At 41.0% G+C, this 24,514-nt stretch overlaps 1 protein-coding gene across 1 annotated transcript in view; it reads right to left on the bottom strand.

Annotated features, from left to right (window-relative positions):
- Window positions 1-24,514, bottom strand: part of LOC311148104 (immunoglobulin-like and fibronectin type III domain-containing protein 1) — a gene marked incomplete at both ends in the record, with an annotated part of 59,115 nt that overhangs the window by 14,373 nt on the left and 20,228 nt on the right. The window contains 17 exons of the mRNA XM_084185012.1: window positions 905-1,231; window positions 1,408-1,704; window positions 1,920-2,112; window positions 2,294-2,379; window positions 2,542-2,850; window positions 2,992-3,120; window positions 3,231-3,410; window positions 3,609-3,905; window positions 4,118-4,411; window positions 4,630-4,771; window positions 4,879-5,003; window positions 7,991-8,098; window positions 19,238-19,345; window positions 20,451-20,558; window positions 22,391-22,495; window positions 22,761-22,841; window positions 23,604-23,684. Coding sequence (XP_084041138.1) covers window positions 905-1,231; window positions 1,408-1,704; window positions 1,920-2,112; window positions 2,294-2,379; window positions 2,542-2,850; window positions 2,992-3,120; window positions 3,231-3,410; window positions 3,609-3,905; window positions 4,118-4,411; window positions 4,630-4,771; window positions 4,879-5,003; window positions 7,991-8,098; window positions 19,238-19,345; window positions 20,451-20,558; window positions 22,391-22,495; window positions 22,761-22,841; window positions 23,604-23,684 — 2,970 coding nt within the window. The remainder of the gene's footprint in view (window positions 1-904; window positions 1,232-1,407; window positions 1,705-1,919; window positions 2,113-2,293; window positions 2,380-2,541; window positions 2,851-2,991; window positions 3,121-3,230; window positions 3,411-3,608; window positions 3,906-4,117; window positions 4,412-4,629; window positions 4,772-4,878; window positions 5,004-7,990; window positions 8,099-19,237; window positions 19,346-20,450; window positions 20,559-22,390; window positions 22,496-22,760; window positions 22,842-23,603; window positions 23,685-24,514) is intronic.

Raw genomic sequence — 24,514 nt, 5'->3', positions numbered from 1 at the left:
GTGGAAAAAGTCAAGGGGTCTGAATACTTTCTGAATGCACTGTATATAATTTTAGTTCGGCACCACCATGTCATGTAGCTTCTTAGTGACTGAGTAGGCCAATTATCAGTATGTAGCCTAAAATATGAATAGGTCTTTCAAAAAGCCTTAAAAAACATTTCACAATCACAACAACTTTGCCAAACTCTTTATTTGCATTGCACCTTACAAGTGACATAGTTGAGTTCTCAAAAAAATTGACAGCACAGCTCAATTCTTTTCTGTTGTCATATTTTGTATTTCATGGGACCTACAGTAATCTGTCCACTGCATTCATGTCTATTGCCATCACTTCCACAGGCTTTACACAACACTTTCTGTATGTGTGTGTGTACACTTTCGGTCACTTTCTAATATTTTTTTTATGAGGAATGTCAACATTATTCAGCATTAAATTTGTATGTTTAACATTACAAAAAAATTGGAGAGGGTTTTGGTAATCTCAAGTGATTTAGGATCAGAATTAATTTAAATCTAGGAAACTCCAACTCCCAGGTTGGGTCAATGCCATCTCAATTCAGGTCCTTTTAGGTCGTGAAATATCCACATCAAACATAATGATCAAAAACGATAACTCTGATTTTTACTTCCTATCCTCAACAAACACAGTGCATGTCTTACAAGCAGTACAGCCATGCATTTTGGAAAATAACTTAATTCAATCATATAACAAACTTGACATTTTCCACCTTGATACATAATAATGCCTCTACATACTGAAGCACTGTAAAATGTTTCTTCATTCTGTGAGCAAGAGAGAGAAAGAGAGAAACAATATTACCCTATTTTTATTACATTTAATTATATTCCAACTCACACCGAGGTACTAAACATATTTATCAGAGTAGGTCAGTGGAGTTCTCACCTCTGACTGTGAGTTTGGTGGAGCACTCGGCCCTCCCCAGGGCACTTTCTATTTGGATGTTGTACTCGCCCCAGTCTTTGGGGGTCACACGGAGTATCAGCAAGGAGCAGACGCCACAGATGTTGGTGATCAAGTAGTTGGTGTTAGTGTTGAGACTGATGTTGTTGCGGTACCAAGTGATGCGAGGCTTGGGATTTCCCTTTATGGCACAGCTCATATAGCACTCGTAGCCTTTGGGTGCTGTGTGCTGTCTCAGTGGCACAAGGAAGGCTGGAGCGGTCCGCAAATCACAGGTTTTGTAGGCTGGCATGTTCAACACAAATTTGTCTAGAGAAGAAACATGGCAGAAAGATAAAATGCTTATACATTTGTAATAAACAGTTATAATAACACATTAGTACTTGTCAAATGTTGCGCTTAATGACTGTATTAGTTCCAGTCTATCCATAAAAGCTGATTTATATGACTTGGCAAAGAATCTCTCTGTGCCTGGCTACTAATACCTTTCCTCCTCTCGCTTCCCCAAGTGGGAGACTCAGACGGGGCAGACATGCCCATGTCGTTCTTGGCGTAGACCCTGAAGTGGTACTCCCTGCCGTGCATAATGTTACAAGCCGTGAACTTGTTGTTGAAGAGCCTGTCGGCCACTGTGCTCCATGAGCCTTTGGTGGAGTCCCGTTTAGACACAGAGTAGTGGAGGTGGTCGTCACGCTTCTCATCAGGGGATGGCTCCCAGATCACTGTCACAGTGCCTGGGACGTTCTCCTCAAGTTCTACTGGTCCTGGAGGCTTGGGATCATCTAGAGCCAGAGTCAGAGATGATAGTCAGTAGGATGTTACACTTTGGGAGGACATTCTATCATTTGGTGGTAATTGTTGTTGATTCAATTATGGCCGATGTTCATTGTGTCTGCTGATATTTTGCTGGCCCTGGCTGTCTTTTTCATTTTGTGCAAGTTCTAATCCCTTCTCAGTCTGAAACACACTAGGAGAGCTTTACTGTATGTTACTGTACCTGTAACCCTGACCTCCACACTGAAGCTCTCCTGGCCCACCAGATTTTTTACCACTATGGTGTAGATCCCTGAATCAGAGCGCTCAGAAGAAGTGATCAGAAGTTGAGATGACGATTCAGAGTTGGAGATATTGACCCGCTTCAGCACTGGAACATCGTCCTTCAGCCACGTGACTTCTGGCCATGGGGATGCCTGTTAATAACAAGATGATAATCAGGATTCAAAACATCACGATAGTATGCATTGCACATGGATCATGCTCTTAAAGCATAAGCCAATTCCAGGAAACTACCGGAAAGACCTACCAATGCCATCTAAGGATAATAGCGTTTAGAGAAAGATGAGTTAACAGTTTCACCTCTTACCCTCTTACCTCAAAGTTCAAGAGGATCCTGACAGAATTCCCTGCTCTCACCACCATGAAACTCTTCATCTTATTATCGGTGAAACATGGTCTCACTGAAAAACAGTGACAAAAATAAATGAGGACATTTGAAACTCATCTTATGTAATGCTTACTTATATATGCTTATAAGGACTCTTGGGAGATTATCCCCATTGTGGGCTAAAACAGACAAACAATCCAACACTATTCCTAATGAAAGCATCACCGTCACCCACCAGGTGGAGGCATGGCCAGGATGTAGTTGTCCAGATCCTGGGGCACTCCCTCTCCTCCATCATTGATAGCGATCACCCTGACCCAGTACATGGCCATGGCCTTCAGGCCTTTCACAGTGAAGGCGGTCAGGATGATGGGGGTGGCATTACAGCGGGTCCAGTCTATGCACTCAGCCTGCCTGACCTCTATAAAATACCCTTTGGCCTCATCCTGGACCCCCACTTCCTCTGTGGGTTTGTTCCAGGACAGGGAGAGGGCGGTGTAGGAGGTGTCTGTCACCTTCAGATCTTCCACTTTCCCTGGGGGATCTAAAACAAACAAACAAACAAACAGAGGCAGTCTTGATTGCAGGAAGTAGAGCTAAGCACAATTATGAAACATTGTTTATCCAGTTAATGGTTTTGATAGTTGTACATGTTGCTCGCACTTTGAAAGGATGTGTGACTTACTTTTTGGGTCCTTTGCGAAAATAAACTCTGAAGGTGCACTGGGCTCGCTGAATCCAGAGACGTTGATAGCATAAACTCTGAACTCATATTCGTTCCCTGCTACAACATCTGTCACTTCACATTTCTTTTCTAGTAGTGAGGATAAACAGAATCAGTCACAGAAAGTCCAATACAATTGAATAAATTAAACCAAAGAAGCTGTGGTATACTAACGGCCCTAATTCACAAAAAGCAGAGACCTTGGATAGGCTCATCTGTAGGGTTGACGGGACTCCAAAGATTACTCCCCTTCTTGCGTTTTTCCAAGTTGTAGCCCAGTATGCGAGATCCGCCAGTGTCGGTCGGGGTAGACCATGTCAGGTTGATGCAGTTGTTAAAAGCACTAGCCACTTTTGGTGGGGCGGGGCTACTAGGAAAGGCTGAGATATTTCAGGGAAAGTTACATAACATTTCATGTTCTTTGGGTAACACTTTTCAAAATGTTCTGTCATAATATCTAAATAAGGTTATCGTAAGCACAACTTTTGAAGTAGATTCTAATGACAGCATATAACAACTTACATCACATTGTTGAGATCAGCTATAAACCTGCTATCTATGCCATACAACTAGCTCACCCAAGGTGCCAGCTGTGAGGTCATCAGTCTCCATCATCTCACTGACGCCCTCCTCGGTGACCACCCTGATACGATAGCAGTACTTCCTGCCATGTTCCACGTCGTTATCCTTGTATTTGGGCACGCCAGGGATGTCCCCCAGCTTCTTCCAAGTGTTGCGGCCCACTTGCTGGCGCTCCAGGTTGTAGTTTATTACTGGGCAGCCACCGTCGTCCTTTGGAGCTCTCCATTTGATATTAATACAAGAGGCTGTGCTCTCGAGGACCTCCACAGGGCCTTGGGGCGGGGTGGGTTTGTCTACCAGATCAGATAGAGAGAGAGGGAGGTCACATTACCCTGGCCTAAACAGTCTGCAGTCATGTGTCTGCATTGGAATGTAAGATAGAGAACTGACTGTCCACAGCACAGATACACCTGAATATCTGTGAACAATGATTGAGCTGAGACAGTTCTTACCTTGAATTCTTGAATTGAACTAATTCTAACATTGGTTCCATTTCTCAACTCACCGAGGACGATGAGTCTTGTGATAGCCTCCATGGTACCATGTTCGTTCTTGAGCTTGATCTTGATCTCTCCAGTGTCTTTGCGCTGGCACTTGCTGAGGAGCAGGCGGCTTTGGTTGAAGGACTTCTCTATCTTGGTGGTGTTGTCGTCCAGGAGCTGCTCTCCTTTTCTGTACCACTGGATCTTCATGGGCTCGCGGCCCACAAAGGGCAGTTTGAACGTGGTGCTATTCCCCACTTTGACTATGACCGGCTGAGAGAATGCTGACAGGTCATCAGTGTCAAACCTAGGAGGGTCTGGAATAGGACACAGATCATGCAATGTAACTGACAGTTGACTCAACTGCAATGATGTCAGATTTTGTAATCTGAATACTAAAATTGGATATGATTTTTTTCAAATGCATAATGATTTTATAATTTGAGTATTGTGAAATGGTAATTAAAATTATGTTGAGACAGTGTAGACATCGTAATGTACATGTAACCAAAATTAATGCCTTTCATTTTCTAACCTTCCACATTCAGCATTGCCTCAGTTTTACGCCCGTCTGCCTCAAAGCGGTATTTTCCAGAGTCTTCCTCCTGACAACGGTTGATGACCAGCTTGTGGCTTGCACCATCTCTGGACATTATGTGTCCATCGTCTGCAGTCAACTGTCAGTAAAGATATAGGCACCAATAATATATTATCGTTTATCTTAAGATATTATCAAATCAAAAAAATGTTGGGGGTGAGCATGACAAAGATAATTCAGTCTAACCTTCTTGCTATCTCTGTACCAGGCCCCTTCACAATTATCACTGCTCAGCTTACACATCAGTTCAGCAGGCTGGCCTATGAGGGCATGGACGTTCGACAACCCGCTTACGAACTGAACCCCTGGATCTGGCATACACAACAGCAAACAATTAGGAACTTAAGACTGGTTTTATTACATTTGGATCAGACATACTTACCAGATGTTAACATCTAATGCCATTTTATAGTGCTCTGAATAAATTATTATTTTGGCTGTCTTGAGTAGGATAATGGGTAGTCGATGTATGTCCAGTCAATGTTATCACAAGAGTTCCATTTTTTTTCTTGTTCAGATTATTTTCTCTTCCTCTTTTTTGGGGACTGTTTCATCATCCACTTCATGTACTGCTCCCCGCCACATGGTTGCTTTATGTACTTTTCAAATTATTACTCTTGATCAATGCATTTCTGATTTATCTTCTTCTTCTTCTTCTTCCTTTTTTTATATATATCATTTTCACTTAATGTATTTTTCACTTCATGTATTTTGCCCTCCTGCCACATTTGGTTCCTTTGTGTATTTTATTATTATTATTACCCTCCTCATCATTTAGGCACTTTGTAAAGTTATCATTGTATCTGTGTTTATCATGTGCATCTTCTCGCAAATGTCCAATCCACTAGTATTTTCAATTTGTTAATAATGTCTGGTTGAACTGGTAACGGTGTAAAGATTCTTCAAGAAACTGTAGTTCATCCATGGTTGTCCTCTTCATCTGGTGTTTTGAATTTTTTACTTCTACTTGGAATAAAGTAACAGAATAATAGAACATTGACAACTTTGTCTTCTGATCTGTAAAATGTAGTATTTCAGTTCAGAGCATATGAAGTGTTGGTGTCTACTGACATCTTCTCATGACGAACAGATCCTCAACCAGTAGGCCCGGAAATTCTGGTAGTCTTGGCATAGGGTAATTTTCTTGTTGTGGAGATCCTATCCACAGTTTGATTTACAATGATTTGTGGAACATTTGAAAATCAAGAAGCTTTCAGTGTCTTGTGAATTGAACACATAAAGCATTACAATAATGCACACAAACACACAACACAACAAGCATTTCTATGGCATCAGATCTTATTTTTTCAAGATACTAGGAATTAGAACTTCATTTCTATAGCTACATCTACAGTATAGTTAGAAGAGTTCTATGGAACATAGAAGAGTTTCATAGAAAATCTGCCCAGAAGAACACATTGCACAGAATATACTATTGATGTTATTATAGGACTACGTAAATCCATTCTCAAAAATTAACATTCTATTGGTTACTTTGAGATGTGCGCATACATACAGTACTGTATGAGATGAGATTCAACATTCCCCTTTAAGGTACATGTACAGTGGGTAAAAAAAGTATTTAGTCAGCCACCAATTGTGCAAGTTCTCCCACTTAAAAAGATGAGAGAGGCCTGTAATTTTCATCATAGGTACACGTCAACTATGACAGACAAATTGAGAAAAAAAAATCCAGAAAATCACATTGTAGGATTTTTTATGAATATATTTGCAAATTATGGTGGAAAATAAGTATTTGGTCACCTACAAACAAGCAAGATTTCTGGCTCTTACAGACCTGTAACTTCTTCTTTAAGAGGCTCCTCTGTCCTCCACTCGTTACCTGTATTAATGGCACCTGTTTGAACTTGTTATCAGTATAAAAGACACCTGTCCACAACCTCAAACAGTCACACTCCAAACTCCACTATGGCCAAGACCAAAGAGCTGTCAAAGGACACCAGAAACAAAATTGTAGACCTGCACCAGGCTGGGAAGACTGAATCTGCAATAGGTAAGCAGCTTGGTTTGAAGAAATCAACTGTGGGAGCAATTATTAGGAAATGGAAGACATACAAGACCACTGATAATCTCCCTCGATCTGGGGCTCCACGCAAGATCTCACCCCGTGGGGTCAAAATGATCACAAGAACCACACGGGGGGACCTAGTGAATGACCTGCAGAGAGCTGGGACCAAAGTAACAAAGCCTACCATCAGTAACACACTACGCCGCCAGTGACTCAAATCCTGCAGTGCCAGACGTGTCCCCCTGCTTAAGCCAGTACATGTCCAGGCCCGTCTGAAGTTTGCTAGAGTGCATTTGGATGATCCAGAAGAGGATTGGGAGAATGTCATATGGACAGATGAAACCAAAATAGAATTTTTTGGTAAAAACTCAACTCGTCATGTTTGGAGGACAAAGAATGCTGAGTTGCATCCAAAGAACACCATACCTACTGTGAAGCATGGGGGTGGAAACATCATGCTTTGGGGCTGTTTTTCTGCAAAGGGACCAGGACGACTGATCCATGTAAAGGAAAGAATGAATGGGGCCATGTATTGTGAGATTTTGTGTGAAAACCTCCTTCCATCAGCAAGGGCATTGAAGATGAAACGTGGCTGGGTCTTTCAGCATGACAATGATCCCAAACACACCGCCCGGGCAACAAAGGAGTGGCTTCGTAAGAAGCATTTCAAGGTCCTGGAGTGGCCTAGCCAGTCTCCAGATCTCAACCCCATAGAACATCTTTGGAGGGAGTTGAAAGTCTGTGTTGCCCAGCGACAGCCCCAAAACATCACTGCTCTAGAGGAGATCTGCATGGAGGAATGGGCCAAAATACCAGCAACAGTGTGTGAAAACCTTGTGAAGACTTACAGAAAACGTTTGACCTGTGTCATTGCCAACAAAGGGTATATAACAAAGTATTGAGAAACTTTTGTTATTGACCAAATACTTATTTTCCAGCATAATTTGCAAATAAATTCATAAAAAATCCTACAATGTGTTTTTCTGGAGAAAGAAATTCTCATTTTGTCTGTCATAGTTGACGTGTACCTATGATGAAAATTACAGGCCTCTCTCATCTTTTTAAGTGGGAGAACATGCACAATTGGTGGCTGACTAATTACTTTTTTTCCCCACTGTATCTTCTCAGTATCATATCTTGTCAGTGTAACAGATGACCCTGTTACATCAGTATCATATTTCTCCAGTCATTTCCCAAACTTGAGTGATACTCATGTGAACGCCATCTCCTTCATGCAGTTAGTGCACGATGTCACGTGTAGTCTCTTACCAATCACTGTGTCCTTCAGCAGTGGGCCTTGCCTTGTGCGTACTGAATGCTTGCCAGATGCATCAGTGCACTCCTCAGTTTCTCCTGTACCACTTAGTGCATTGGGATCTGTGGTTTGGCCGTAAAATAATAAAAACCTTGCAGGCATTTTTTGTTCAATCTGAAATTAAACCATCAGCTGTAGGCTTGGAGTTCTTAAAATGGTCTTGACATGGAGATATTGTTTGTTTTACAATGATTTGTTAAATATTTGGAAATCAAGGAAGCTTTCAATGTCTTGTGAATAGAACACAAAAAGCATGACAGCGATAACCAAACACACAACTCAACATGCCTCTCTATGGGATCAGGGATTAGATCTCCATATATATACACATATACACTGAGTGTACAAAACATTAGGCCTGGCTCGCAGTTGGCGTTCCAATTCATCCCAAAGGTGTTAGATGGGGTTGAGGTCAGGGCTCTGTGCAGGCTAGTCAAGGTCTTCCCCACCGATCTCGACAAACCATTTCTGTATGGACCTCGCATTGTGCACGGGGGCATTGTAATGCTGAAACAAGAAAGGGCCTTCCCCAAACTGTCATTGTATGCTGTAGTGTTAAGATTTCCCTTCACTGGAACTAAGGGGCCTAGCCCGAACCATGAAAAACAGCCCAAGACCATTATTCCTCCTCCACCAAACTTTAAAGTTGGCACTATGCATTCAGGCAAGTAGCGTTCTCCTGGCATCCGCCAAACTTAGATTATTCCGTCGGACTGCCAGATGGTGAAGCGTGATTCATCACTCCAGAGAACGCGTTTCCAGGCTTGTGTGCGGCTGCTCGGCCATTGAAACCCATTTATGAAGCTCTCGATGAACAGTTCTTATGATGACGTTGCTTCCAGAGGCAGTTTGGAACTCGGTAGTGAGTGATGCAACCGAGGACAGACGATTTTTAAGCGCTACACGCTTCAGCACTGGGCAGTCCCATTCTGTGAGGTTGTGTGGCCTACCACTTCGCGGGTGAGCCGTTGTTGCTCCTAGATGTTTCCACTTCACAATAACAGCACTTACAGTTGACCGTGACAGCTCTAGCAGGGCAGAAATCTTACGAACTGACTTGTTGGAAAGGTGACATCCATGACGGTGCCTGGTTGAAAGTCACTGAGCTCTTCAGTAACGCCATTCTACTGCCAATGTTTGTCTATGGAAATTGCATGGCTGTGTGCTGAATTGTATACACCAGTCAGCAACTGGTGTGGCTGAAATAGCCAAATCCACTAATTTGAATGGGTGTCCGCATACTTTTGTGTATATATATATATATATATATATATATATATATATATATATATACAGTGAGGGAAAAAAGTATTTGATCCCCTGCTGATTTTGTACGTTTGTCCACTGACAAAGAAATGATCAGTCTATCATTTTAATGGTAGGTTTATTTGAACAGTGAGAGACAGAATAACAATAAAATAATCCAGAAAAACGCATGTCAAAAATGTTATAAATTGATTTGCAATTTATTGAGGGAAATAAGAATTTGAACCCCTCTCAATCAGAAAGATTTCTGGCTCCCAGGTGTCTTTTATACAGGTAACGAGCTGAGATTAGGAGCACACTCTTAAAGGGAGTGCTCCTAATCTCAGTTTGTTACCTGTATAAAAGACACCTGTCCACAGAAGCAATCAATCAATCAGATTCCAAACTCTCCACCATGGCCAAGACCAAAGAGCTCTCCAAGGATGTCAGGGACAAGATTGTAGACCTACTCAAGGCTGGAATGGGCTACAAGACCATCGCCAAGCAGCTTGGTGAGAAGGTGACAACAGTTGGAGCGATTATTCGCAAATGGAAGAAACACAAAAGAACTGTCAATCTCCCTCGGCCTGGGGCTCCATGCAAGATCTCACCTCGTGGAGTTGCAATGATCATGAGAAAGGTGAGGAATCAGCCCAGAACTACACGGGAGGATCTTGTCAATGATCTCAAGGCAGCTGGGACCATAGTCACCAAGAAAACAATTGGTAAAACACTACGCCGTGAAGGACTGAAATCCTGCACGCCCGCAAGGTCCCCCTGCTCAAGAAAGCACATATACAGGCCCGTCTGAAGTTTGCCAATGAACATCTGAATGATTCAGAGGAGAACTGGGTGAAAGTGGTCAGATGAGACCAAAATCGAGCTCTTTGGCATCAACTCAACTCGCCGTGTTTGGAGGAGGAGGAATGCTGCCTATGACCCCAAAAACACCATCCCCACCATCAAACATGGAGGTGGAAACATTATGCTTTGGGGGTGTTTTTCTGCTAAGGGGACAGGACAACTTCACCGCATCAAAGGGACGATGGATGGGGCCATGTACCGTCAAATCTTGGGTGAGAACCTCCTTCCCTCAGCCAGGGCATTGAAAATGGGTCGTGGATGGGTATTCCAGCATGACAATGACCCAAAACACACGGCCAAGGCAACAAAGGAGTGGCTCAAGAAGAAGCACATTAAGGTCCTGGAGTGGCCTAGCCAGTCTCCAGACCTTAATCCCATAGAAAATCTGTGGAGAGAGCTGAAGGTTTGAGTTGCCAAACATAAGCCTCGAAACCTTAATGACTTGGAGAAGATCTGCAAAGAGGAGTGGGACAAAATCCCTCCTGAGATGTGTGCAAACCTGGTGGCCAACTACAATAAACTTCTGACCTCTGTGATTGCCAACAAGGGTTTTGCCACCAAGTACTAAGTCATGTTTTGCAGAGGGGTCAAATACTTATTTCCCTCATTAAAATGCAAATCAATTTATAACATTTTTTACATGCTTTTTTCTGGATTTTTTTGTTGTTATTCTGTCTCTCAATGTTCAAACAAACCTACCATTAAAATTATAGACTGATTATGTCTTTGTCAGTGGGCAAACGTACAAAATCAGCATTGGATCAAATACTTTTTTCCCTCACTGTATTTATACAGTGCATACACACAGTGCATTTGGAAAGTATTCAGACCCCTTTACTTTTTCCACATTTTGTTATGTTACAGCCTTATTCTAAAATATATTTTTTTCCTCATCAATCTACAAACAATACACCATAATGACAAAGCAAAAACAGGTTTTTTGGACAATTTATATATCACATTTACATACGTATTAAGACCCTTTACTCAGTACTTTGTTGAAGCACCTTTGGCAGCGATTACAGCCTTGAGTCTTCTTGGGTATGACGCTACAAACTTGGCACACTTGTATTTGGGGAGTTTCTCCCCTTCTTCTCTGTAGATGCTCTCAAGCTCTGTCAGGTGGGATGGGTAGCGTCGCTGCACAGCTATTTTCAGGTCTCTCCAGAGATGATCGATCGGGTTCAAGTCCGGGCTCTGGCTGGGCCACTCAAGGACATTCAGAGACTTGTCCCGAAGCCACTCTAGCGTTGTCTTGGCTGTGTGCTTAGGGTTGTTGTCCTGTTGGAAGGTGAACCTTCACCCCAGTCTGAGGTCCTGAGTGCTCTGGAGCAGGTTTTCATCAAGGATCTCTCCTTTAGTCAATTCTTAGTATGGTTGAGACAGAAAAAACAACCAAGATGGCGTATTGAACACAGCGGTGCAAATCGCCTCAAGATAAAAACGTAATATTCAATATCAGTAAGTTAGACTAAATATTAGCACTTCATATACTCGTGGGTAATAACATTCAATCTGAATAATAACACGAAACAAATCATAAGGCTAGAGAAATGTATCGACAAATATTACGAAAACAAGCAATACTCAAATATGTGGAAAGCGATCTGTTAAAGTCGATAAATGACAAACTGGATATACTTGAATTAGTCAGTAAGGATATAAAGGAGTTGAAAGCGAGCCTTGAAATGAGTGACGAAAAAGCAGCGATAATGGAGAAAGAAACAAAAAAGCTGAAAGGGACAGTCCCTAAGATAGAAACGGATGTTAATGAACTTAAAAAGGATAACATCTTTCTGAGAGAAGCCTTACTAGACATACAGACTAGATCTATGAGAGAAAATCTAGTACTTACGGGTATCCAAGAAAGAGAAGGAGAGGTTCCCAAAAAGGTAGTGAAGGAATTATTTTTTACAGCGCTTCAAATCCCACACGATGCTGTCGATAAAATCCAACTCGAACGTGTACACCGTTTCGGACAAAGTGGACAGAGATATGAGCATCCAATCGTTGCCAAATTTGCTTTCTTTAAGGATAAAGTAATGGTTAAAAGCCTGGGTAAAAGATTTGCTGGCACAAAAATAGGCATTAATGTTCAGTTCCCGAGGGAGATTGCAGAACGGCGCAAAGTTCTGTACCCAATCTTCAAGGAGAATAGATTAAAAAGGAAGCGTGTAGCTCTCGTAGTCGATAAACTGTATATTGACAACCAAATGTTCTGAGACACAAAGACTACCATGGCTATTCTAAAAATTACGAAGTTCTCATAGATGAGTTGAATAATGGAACACACAAAACTAGCCATGGTAGGGATTGGAATAATAAAAAATATAGATAGAAAAGCAATAAAATAAAACATTTGTTAAATAAATATAGTACAACTACCCTGTACCTTACAAGATAGGGAATGATGTAAAAGAATTAGTATTCCATTTTCTATTTATAGTATTTTATAAATGGATAAAACATAATTAGAAGAAAGGATAACTAGCAAAATAATACATTTTCAAAATAACTAATTGGAACACAAAAGTACTCAATCAACATGATGGAGATAAAAACACAGCAAACAGAAGACATAGAAGGCACAGTATGTGGATATGTGTGGATGTATTGTGATGGAAGGTGTGTTGTGTGTTTTTGTGTTTGGAAAAGTGTGGCGTTAATTGATTGAGAAAGGAAAGGGTTGCATATCCCAGAACCAATGTGTGTCTGTGAGCAGGGTTTTTGAGAGAGAGCTTTCAATTTTGTGCAGATGAGGGATATACATTTTAAAATAAAGTATACATCTAATTAATTATTTTCTTGTCCTATCATGATGGAACGGTCCCCAACCCTATACCCTAGACACCCACCTGAGGGACCCATACACCAAAGAGAAGTCCCTATCTGTTTTATGGGCCTGCTGTAAGTTGCCTATATGCAGCCAAAACAGAAAGATAAATGCGGTCAGAGACCTACTAGAGCAGCACCGCCCCCTCAAGATTCTGAGCCTGCCTGGCAGGGTTGGTCCTACAAAGCCAGAGCCCCCTGATGGGAGAGCATAATATACAAGGAAATTCTAAAAGCTGCTAATGAGAAGCTTGACGACCTTGTACCTAGTTGGTGGGGATTCCGGTGGGGTACCCCCACCCAGGTAGTGGCAGTGCTGGCAACACTGGCTGCAGTAACCCATGGGGAGGGGGTCACACTCGAACAATCAGAGAGGGGGCATATTATTGTGGCCCTGGTGGCACAAAATAATCAAAGGTCTGACTGCACAGAGATGCTTGGGAAAATGGTCACAACGGGGGACCAGCGTGTGTGTGTTTCAGGGGAAGGATCTGATCTCCATCACCTAGGTCTTGACATTGGTTAATCAAATCTCAAATTGTTGCCAATTATTGCTCAATCTTGCATGCTTTCTCAAACAGCTGTAACTGTATATGCATTCGTAAATCAGGTCCTTTCTTGAGTTGGGCTCTGGGATGTAACAACCGTTGAGCATCTGAGTTTATGGTTGATTGTGGGGGAAAGGGGTTGAGTTTGTAAGAGTATGTGTGTGTGTGTGTGTGTGTGTGTGTGTGTGTGTATGTGTATGTATCCCACATCTGTTGGAAGAGGGTAAGGATGTTAGGGACAATATAGGATGAATCACAATAACTGTTTGCTAAAACAATAATTGCTTGACAAAAATGTAATGTAATGCAATGGCAATCCTGGTTATAGGTAACAATCCTTTGCATGAAATGCCGACATTATTACACATATTAATTGTTAATGATGGAAATTAAGATACGCAAGATATTTGAATAGATACATATTTTTAATAGCTACAATTGAAGTCGGAAGTTTACATACACCTTAGCCAAATACATTTAAACTCAGTTTTTCACAATTCCTGACATTTAATCCTAATTAAAATTCCCTGTCTTAGGTCAGTTAGGATCGCCACTTTATTTTAAGAATGTGAAATGTCAGAATAATAGTAGAGAGAATGGGTGAATTTTGGGTGAATTCACGTTGGGTGAATTTTGGCCCATTCCTCCTGACAGAGCTGGTGTAACTGAGTCAGGTTTGTAGGCCTCCTTGCACGCACACGCTTTTTCAGTTCTGCCCACACATTTTCTATAGGATTGAGGTCAGGGCTTTGTGATGGCCACTCCAATACCTTGACTTTATTGTCCTTAAGCCATTTTGCCACAACTTTGGAAGTATGCTTGGGGTCATTGTCCATTTGGAAGACCCATTTGCGACCAAGCTTTAACTTCCTGACTGATGTCTTGAGATGTTGCTTCAATATATCCACATAATTTTCCTTCCTCATGATGCCATCTATTTTGTGAAGTGCACCAGTCCCTCCTGCAGCAAAGCACCCCCACAGCATGATGCTGCCACATAATGATGGTCGTTATGGCTAAACAGTTCTATTTTTGTTTCTCCAAAAAGTACGATCTTTGTCCCCATGTGCAGTTGCAAACCGTAGTCTGGCTTTTTTATGGCAGTTTTGGAGCAGTGGCTTCTTCCTTGCTGAGCGGCCTTTCAGGTTATGTCAATACAGTGGGGAAAAAAAGTATTTAGTCAGCCACCAATTGTGCAAGTTCTCCCACTTAAAAAGATGAGAGAGGCCTGTAATTTTCATCATAGGTACACGTCAACTATGACAGACAAAATGAGAAGAAAAAAATCCAGAAAATCACATTGTAGGATTTTTAATTAATTTATTTGCAAATTATGGTGGAAAATAAGTATTTGGTCAATATCAAAAGTTTCTCAATACTTTGTTATATACCCTTTGTTGGCAATGACACAGGTCAAACGTTTTCTGTAAGTCTTCACAAGGTTTTCACACACTGTTGCTGGTATTTTGGCCCATTCCTCCATGCAGATCTCCTCTAGAGCAGTGATGTGTTGGTGCTGTCGCTGGGCAATACAGACTTTCAACTCCCTCCAAAGATTTTCTATGGGGTTGAGATCTGGAGACTGGCTAGGCCACTCCAGGACCTTGAAATGCTTCTTACGAAGCCACTCCTTCCGACGGGAGCTAGCCTGCCGAGACACCATGTTGTCCTTCAACAAACTGGTGGACATGGCCATTCGTTTGGACAACTTGCTGGCAGCCAGAGGACGTCCTGGTAGGGGTCTGCCCGGCAGCCGGAGGACAGTGACAGTGCCACTCTGGTGGCACGAAGGGACAATACACCACACGTCGTAGTCAACGTTATTTTGGGCTGGGAGGCGGCAGGCAGTGCACTCTCGCATCACCCCAGGTATCGAACACCCACACTCGTTCAGAGCCCTCTGCTGCGCACTGTAAAATACACATCTCCTTTCCTGAGCACATGGTAGTTCCCCAGTGTAAGGCGCTAGTCGATTCAGGCGCAGCTGGGAACTTTATGGACAGGGCATTCGCACACCGTATAGGCATTCCATTGATTTCCCTATCCATTCCACGCCCCATCAGAACACTTGATAGTTGACCATTAGGGTCCGGGTTGGTTAAGGAAGTTACTGCACCAGTCACCATGATTACCCAGGAGACTCATTGTGAGCAGGTTACCTTTTCCATTATTGAGTCTCCTGCTTTCCCTGTGGTATTAGGTATCCCTTGGCTAGCACTGCACAACCCCACCTTCTCATGGCCGCAGAGGGTTCTCACGGGGTGGTCGCGAGAGTGTCAGGGTAGGTGTCTAGGTGTTTCCATTGGTGCAACCACGGTGGAAAGTCCAGACAGTACCTCCACCGTGCGCATTCCCCCTGAATACCTCGATCTGGCGCAAGCGTTCTCTAAAACGCAGGCGATGAAATTACCACCTCATCGGGCAGGGGATTGCGCGATAAATCTCCGGGTAGACGCTGTACCTCCCAGGAGTCATATATACCCCCTGTCACAGGCTGAAACGGTCACTGAAGCCCTGCGCCAGGGGTATACAGTGAGGGAAAAAAGTATTTGATCCCCTGCCGATTTTGTACGTTTGCTCACTGACAAATAAATTATCAGTCTATAATTTTAATGGTAGGTTTATTTGAACAGTGAGAGACAGAATAACAACAAAATAATCCAGAAAAACGCATGTCAAAAATGTTATAAATTGATTTGCATTTTAATGAGGGAAATAAGTATTTGACCCTTCTGCAAAACATGACTTAGTGGCAATTTACATTTTTACATTTCAGTCATTTAGCAGACGCTCTTATCCAGAGCGACTTACAGGAGCAATTAGGTTTAAGTGCCTTGCTCAAGGGCACATCGACAGATTTTTCATCTAGTCGGCTCGGGATTAGAATCAGCGACCTTTCGGTTACTGGCACAATGCTCTTAACCACTAAGCTACCTGCCGGCAATCACAGAGGTCAGACGTTTCTTGTAGTTGGTCACCAGGTTTGCACACATCTCAGGAGGGATTTTGTTCCACTCATCTTTGCAGATTTTCTCCAAGTCATTAAGGTTTCGAGGCTGACGTTTGGCAACTTGGACCTTCAGCTCCCTCCACAGATTTTCTATGGGATTAAGGTCTGGAGACTGGCTAGGCCACTCCAGGACCTTAATGTGCTTCTTCTTGAGCCACTCCTTTGTTGCCTTGGCCGTGTGTTTTGGGTCATTGTCATGCTGGAATACCCATCCACGACCCATTTTCAATGCCCTGGCTGAGGGAAGGAGGTTCTCACCCAAGATTTGATGGTACATGGCCCCGTCCATCGTCCCTTTGATGCGGTGAAGTTGTCCTGTCCCCTTAGCAGAAAAACACCCCGAAAGCATAATGTTTCCACCTCCATGTTTGACGGTTGGGATGGTGTTCTTGGGGTCATAGGCAGCATTCCTCCTCCTCCAAACACGGCGAGTTGAGTTGATGCCAAAGAGCTCAATTTTGGTCTCCTCTGACCACAACACTTTCACCCAGTTCTCCTCTGAATCATTCAGATGTTCATTGGAGAACTTCAGACGGCCCTGTATATGTGCTTTATTGAGCAGGGGGACCCTGCGGGCGCTGCAGGATTTCAGTCTTTCACGGCGTAGTGTGTTACCAATTGTTTTCTTGGTGACTATGGTCCCAGCTGCCTTGAGATCATTGACAAGATCCTGCCGTGTAGTTCTGGGCTGATTCCTCACCGTTCTCATGATCATTGCAACTCCACGAGGTGAGATATTGCATGGAGCCCCAGGCCGAGGGAGATTGACAGTTATTTTGTGTTTCTTCCATTTGCGAATAATCGCACCAACTGTTGTCACCTTCTCACCAAGCTGCTTGGCGATGGTCTTGTTGCCCATTCCAGCCTTGTGTAGGTCTACAATCTTGTCCCTGACATCCTTGGAGAGCTCTTTGGTCTTGGCCAAGAGAGTTTGGTCTTGGTGGAGAGTTTGGAATCTGATTGATTGCTTCTGTGGACAGGTGTCTTTTATACAGGTAACAAACTGAGATTAGGAGCACTCCCTTTAAGAGTGTGCTCCTAATCTCAGCTCATTACCTGTATAAAATACACCTGGGAGCCAGAAATCTTTCTGATTGAGAGGGGGTCAAATACTTATTTCCCCCATTAAAATGCAAATCAATTTATAACATTTTTGACATGCATTTTCTGGATTTCTTTGTTGTTATTCTGTCTCTCACTGTTCAAATAAACCTACCATTAAAATTATAGACTGATCATTTCTTTGTCAGTGGGCAAATGTAGAAAATCAGCAGGGGATCAAATACTTTTTTCCCTCACTGTATATATGTGGGATTGGAAGTGATGCAGACAATGATATTGATGGAAGCTACAATCTATCTGCAATATTAAAGCTGTCTACCCTTTAAAAAAAAGCAAAAAAATAAAAGGTTCTCTCTGTACTTTGCTCCGTTCATCTTTCCCTCGATCCTAACTAGTCTCCCAATCCCTGCCCCTGAAAAACATCCCCACAGCATGATGCTGCCACCACCATGCTTCACCGTAGGGATGGTGCCAGGTTTCCTCCAGACGTGACACTTGGCCTTCAGGCCAAAGAGTTCAATCTTGGTTTCATCAGACCAGGGAATCTTGTTTCTCATGGTCTGAGAGTCCTTTAGGTGCCTTTTGGCAAACTCCAAGCAGGCTGTCATGTGCCTTTTACTGAGGAGTGGCTTCCCCTGGCCACTCTACCATAAAGGCCTGATTGGTGGAGTGCTGAAGAGATGGTTGTCCTTCTGGAAGGTTCTCCCATCTCCACAGAGGAACTCTGGAGCTCTGTCAGAGTGACCATCGGGTTCTTGGTCACCTCCCTGACCAAGGCCCTTTGCCCCCGATTGCTCAGTTTGGCTGGGCGGCCAGCTCTAGGAAGAGTCTTGATGGTTCCAAACTTCTTCCATTTAAGAATGATGGAGGCCACTGTGTTCTTGCGGACCTTCAATGCTGCAGAAATGTTTTGGTACCCTTCCCCAGATCTGTGCCTTGACACAATCCTGTCTCGGAGCTCTACGGACAATTCCTTCAACCTCATGGCTTGGTTTTTGCTCTGACATGCACAGTCAACTGTGGGACCTTATATAGACAGGTGTGTGCTTTTCCAAATCATGTCCAATCAATTTAATTTACCACAGGTGGACTCCAATCAAGTTGTAGAAACATGTCAAGGATGATTAATGGAAACAGGATGCACCTGAGTTCAATTTCCAGTCTCATAGAAAAGGGTCTGAATACTTATGTAAATAAGGTATTTATGTTTTTTATTTTTAATACATTTGCAAAAATGTCTAAAGACTTGTTTTCACTTTGTTATTATGGGATACTGTGTGTAGATTGATGAGGAAAATGCTTTATTTAATCAATTTTAGAATAAGTCTGTAAAGGAACAAAATATGGAAAAAGTCAAGGGGTTTGAATACTTTCCGAATGCACTGAATATAGTGCATATATATATTTAAGCCCCATCATGTAAAATTTTGTTAGAAGATTACATCACAAGGAAGATACTATGGATGTTATCATAGGAGTATGGAAATCCATTCCAGATAATTATCATACTATTGGTTATTCTTCTCCTAGTCATTTCCCAAATTTGAATGACATTTGTCACTCATGTGAACGCCATTGCCATCTCCTCCATTCAGTCAGTGCATGATGTCACGTGTATGACATCACGTGTGGTCTCTTACCAATCACTGTGTCTTTCAGCAGTGGGCCTTGCCTTGTGCGCACTGAACGCTTGCCAGCCGCATCAATGTCCTCCTCAGTTTCTCCTGTCCCACTTTTCGCATTGGGATCTGTTGTTTGGCCGTAAAAAATAATAACAACCTTGATGGCACTTTCCACAATTACTTTTCATTTGATTAAATATGATGAGACAGAAACAGAGACAGAGCAACAATGAACAATACGTGACAAAATAGCCATATATATACAGATTAATAGAACAAAAACACAGTCAGACATATTATTGTGAACAAAACATACACTGGGACATACAAGCAAACCAGTAACGCTTTACATTAAGGCATACTTAAAAGGATTTATATAGGGGTTTATAAGTAGTTTATAAAGAGTAAATTATATTTTTATTGTTTATGTTTTTACAAACCACTTATAAACCCCTTTTAAATCCTTTTAGGTAAGTATTCGTTAATGTGAAGTGTTACCAACAAACACTGCTCTACACATATGAACAATCTTGAACAAGTCACAGAGACGTAAGCACAAAGTTGTGGACAGACAAACATGTTTGACCAATTGTTTGCAGGAGAGGTCATTCTAAGTAATACTGTGTCTTCTAATCTAAACTTGGACAAGAACAGATGTTGGGTTGGTGTCTATTGACATCTTCTCATGATGAACAGATCCTCAACCATGCTGTTGGCTTGGAGATTCTGGTATCAGAGTTATTGGAATGGTCTTACCATGCAGATACTGTTTCCATGGTTTGTTTTACAATGATTTGTTGAGTATTTGAAAATCAAGGACGCTTTCAAAGTCTTATGAATACAACACAAAAAGCATGACAGAAATATACAAACACACAATACAACAAGCCTCTACGGGATTCAGTTATTAGATATTTTTTGTATTATTATAGATATGTAAAGTTTAGTTTGAGTTCTATGGAACATAGTAAGGTTTCATAGATCTTCCATTGAAGATACTACTGATGTTAGAGGACTGCATACTGTACATCCATTCTCAAAAATAAACAGACATGGATTATTTTGAGATACTGTATGAATGATTAGATTCAACATTCCCCTTGAATGAACATTTCAGTATCATCTCGTCAGTATCATACTTCTGCAAGTAATTTCCCAAACTTTAGTTATATTTGTACGAACGTCATGTCCTTCATGCAGTCAGTGCACAACGTCAAATGTGATCCCTTACCAATCACCATGTCTTTCAGCAGTGGGCCTTGCCTTGTGTGCACTGAACGCTTGCCAGACACATCAATGTACTCCTCAGTTTCTCCTGTCCCCATTTTCGCATTGGGATCTGTGGTTTGGCCTTAAAGTTAGAATAATCCTGCCGACACTTTTCATAATTACTTTTTGTTTGGTTAAATATGAAACGAAACAATCCATTCCATGATTGTAATGGTAACGATGACACGGTAGAGTAACAAATAACAATATATGACAAAATTCAGACATATTATTGTGAACAAAATATACACTGGGACATACAAGCAAACCAGTAATGCTTTACATTTAGGCATACTTAAAATGATTTATATAGGGGTTGACAAGCAGTCTATAAACGGTTAATTAGTAGTTTACATAGATAGTTTATGATTCTGTTATAAATAGTTATAACACAATGGTTATTTTGGTACTGGCCAAATAATGAGCTAATATATGACTGCAATGTTATTGATTATTATTGTGAGTAAAGCCAGTGCTGTCATATAAGCTCAGTATTTGGCTAGCAGATAAATGAGAAGCACAATTTTCACCAATGTATCATTACTGTTTATTACAGATTTATAAACTATCTACAACAGTTTATAAACTACTTATAAACCTTTTTAAATACTTTAAGGTAAGTATTCCTTAACCTGTTCAACTCTGATGCCCTCTGGTGGCATTTTCTAAACTACACATAATATTGTATACTACATGCTTAGTAGTGTTAGAAAGGTAAGAACTGTGGGATTCTAATTGTCAAATGTTGGGGAATAATACATTTGAAAGTCTAGGTTTTTTCATAAAATATGTCACTAATTACTGTTCCAAAAGGATAAATAGGAACACAGACATTTCAAAAGTGCAGGGCTTGTGCAACTTAATTTCTCGTCTTACATGAATAATTTATCCTCTTACAGGAATGATATACATACGAGGAGAAAGCTGAAGTCTCTACCTATCCATTGATGTAAATATATCCCCTGTCTGATTCCCAGTTCATCCACTAGAAAGCAGTAGGTGATCACATGACGTCTCTTGGCCTCTTGAAACCAGTTGCGTCTGGTTTGGGTAGTGTGTCACTGTGTCAAAATGGCTGAACGGATTTTCAAGCCTGACATATTTAAATGACCATAGCAATCACGACTTTCGGGTTATCACTTAAAAAAATTTAATAAGACACAGACAGGTGAGGAAACTTCAAACTTATTTTCCCATTCACTTTTGCTATTGTAAACGAGTGAAATAGATCAACAGCGCATGTGGAAGATGCATATAAGGTCATGTGGATGGAGAAAGAAATGCATTGCTTTACAATGACCATCAGGGTGTACCTTTTCCATACATACTAAATGTTTGCACTTTTGGTGACTTGACCTACATTGCATACTCTATGAATATGGCCAAAGCAGGGAGTGGGGATAACCAAACTGTCTGGACCTGGAACCAGGTCCAAAACAGCCTCTCAGTGTTTACAGGTTTTTAAAAAGTTACTAACAAGAGCAAACTGTTCTAGACGAACAGACGTGAGTAAGTCACAGAGAGATAACATACATGTGAACAGAAGAACTTGTTAAAAAATGTATGCATGACATTCAATATTTGAAATATTTACTATTTTTAGGAGGGTTTTAAAAAATACATTTTGCTTGTTAAAACTGTTTTTAAGTAAACTGCATACTGGTTAATCACTTGATGTCAAGTGGAATACAAAGATACTGTACGTTTATTACTGCGTGTTACTCTAAGTTAAATTACTGTACAATTAGTTAAAATGTTGACTAATTAAAATCAAGTTTGTACACTTTTTAGTTTTTATCGTTTAATGCAATCCTAAGGTTACTTGTTAATTCATTAAGATGCATCTGAGATTTTAGAGACTACCTCCATGCAGTAACCAAGGTGTCTCAGTGTATTTCTTACCAATGACTGTGTCTGGGATAAGTGGACCAGTATGCCCCTTACGTCCCTTACTGTCTCCATCGCCATCCCCGTTTGCGTTTGGGTCAATATCATCGTTTGATGTTCCTGTCAGTAATTATTATATCAGTTTGAAAAATCGTAAAAAAATTGCATAAACCAGTATACAGTACATCTGAATACATATTGTACATTCCTATTAATGTAGGATGTTGTGCCAATGTGTTATCATTTCCATTATACATAGTATTTTAAAGGGTTTATAAGTAGTTTATACTATTTTATACTTTTCCAAGTTGACTATATCATATTTTTCAAGTACAGTATATAACATGTCCAATGTGTTTTTAATAGAGATATAATTTTGTCTTACCTTTGCCTTTGTCAGAATCATCAGTGGATTTCTTGTTCTTCTTGTCATCTCCTTCCTTCTCAGCATCTTTGATTTTACATACTTAAAAGGATTTATAAAGGGGTTTACAAGTCATTTATAAATGGTTAATTATTAGTTTATATAGATAATATAGTATAAACTAATTATAAACCCTTTAAAATTATTTTAGGTAAGTATTCCTTAACGCAAAGTGTTACTAACAAGAACAAATGTTCTACACAGACTTGAATAAGTCAATGAGACATAACATACAGTGAGGGAAAAAAAGTATTTGATCCCCTGCTGATTTTGTACGTTTGCCCACTGACAAAGAAATGATCAGTCTATAATTTTAATGGTAGGTTTATTTGAAGTGAGAGAAGCACATTAAGATCCTGAAGTGGCCTAGCCAGTCTCCAGACCTTAATCCCATAGAAAATCTGTGGAGGGAGCTGAAGGTTCGAGTTGCCAAACGTCAGCCTCGAAACCTTAATGACTTGGAGAAGATCTGCAAAGAGGAGTGGAACAAAATCCCTCCTGAGATGTGTGCAAACCTGGTGGCCAACTACAAGAAACGTCTGATCTCTGTGATTGCCAACAAGGGTTTTGCCACCAAGTACTAAGTCATGTTTTTCAGAGGGGTCAAATACTTATTTCCCTCATTAAAATGCAAATCAATTTATAACATTTTTGACATGCATTTGTCTGGATTTTGTTGTTGTTATTCTGTCTCTCACTGTTCAAATAAACCTACCATTAAAATTATAGACTGATCATGTCTTTGTCAGTGGGCAAACGTACAAAATCAGCAGGGGATCAAATACTTTTTTCATTTTGTCTTACCTTTGCCTTTGTCAGAATCATCAGTGGATTTCTTATTCTTCTTGTCATCTCCTTCCTTCTCAGCATCTTTGATTTTACATACTTAAAAGGATTTATAAAGGGGTTTACAAGTCATTTATAAATGGTTAATTATTAGTTTATATAGATAATATAGTATAAACTAATTATAAACCCTTTAAAATTATTTTAGGTAAGTATTCCTTAACGCAAAGTGTTACTAACAAGAACAAATGTTCTACACAGACTTGAATAAGTCAATGAGACATAACATACAGTGAGGGAAAAAAAGTATTTGATCCCCTGCTGATTTTGTACGTTTGCCCACTGACAAAGAAATGATCAGTCTATAATTTTAATGGTAGGTTTATTTGAAGTGAGAGACAGAATAACAACCAAAAAATCCAGAAAAACCTATGTCAAAAATGTTATAAATTGATTTTAATGAGGGAAATAAGTATTTGACCCACTCTCAATCAGAAAGATTTATGGCTCCCAGGTGTCTTTTATACAGGTAACGAGCTGAGATTAGGAGCACACTCTTAAAGGGAGTGCTCCTAATCTCAGTTTGTTACCTGTATAAAAGACACCTGTCCACAGAAGCAATCAATCAATCAGATTCCAAACTCTCCACCATGGCCAAGACCAAAGAGCTCTCCAAGGATGTCAGGGACAAGATTGTAGACCTACACAAGGCTGGAATGGGCTACATTGCCAAGCAGCTTGGTGAGAAGTTGACAACAGTTGGTGCGATTATTCACAAATGGAAGAAACACAAAATAACTGTCAATCTCCCTCGGCCTGGGGCTCCATGCAAGATCTCACCTCGTGGAGTTGCAATGATCATGAGAACGGTGAGGAATCAGCCGAGAACTACACGGGAGGATCTTGTCAATGATCTCAAGGCAGCTGGG

This window comes from Coregonus lavaretus (genome assembly GCF_964263955.1).
Source record: "Coregonus lavaretus genome assembly, chromosome: 20".
NCBI lineage: Eukaryota > Metazoa > Chordata > Actinopteri > Salmoniformes > Salmonidae > Coregonus > Coregonus lavaretus.
This window is presented reverse-complemented; position numbering and strand designations above follow the sequence as displayed.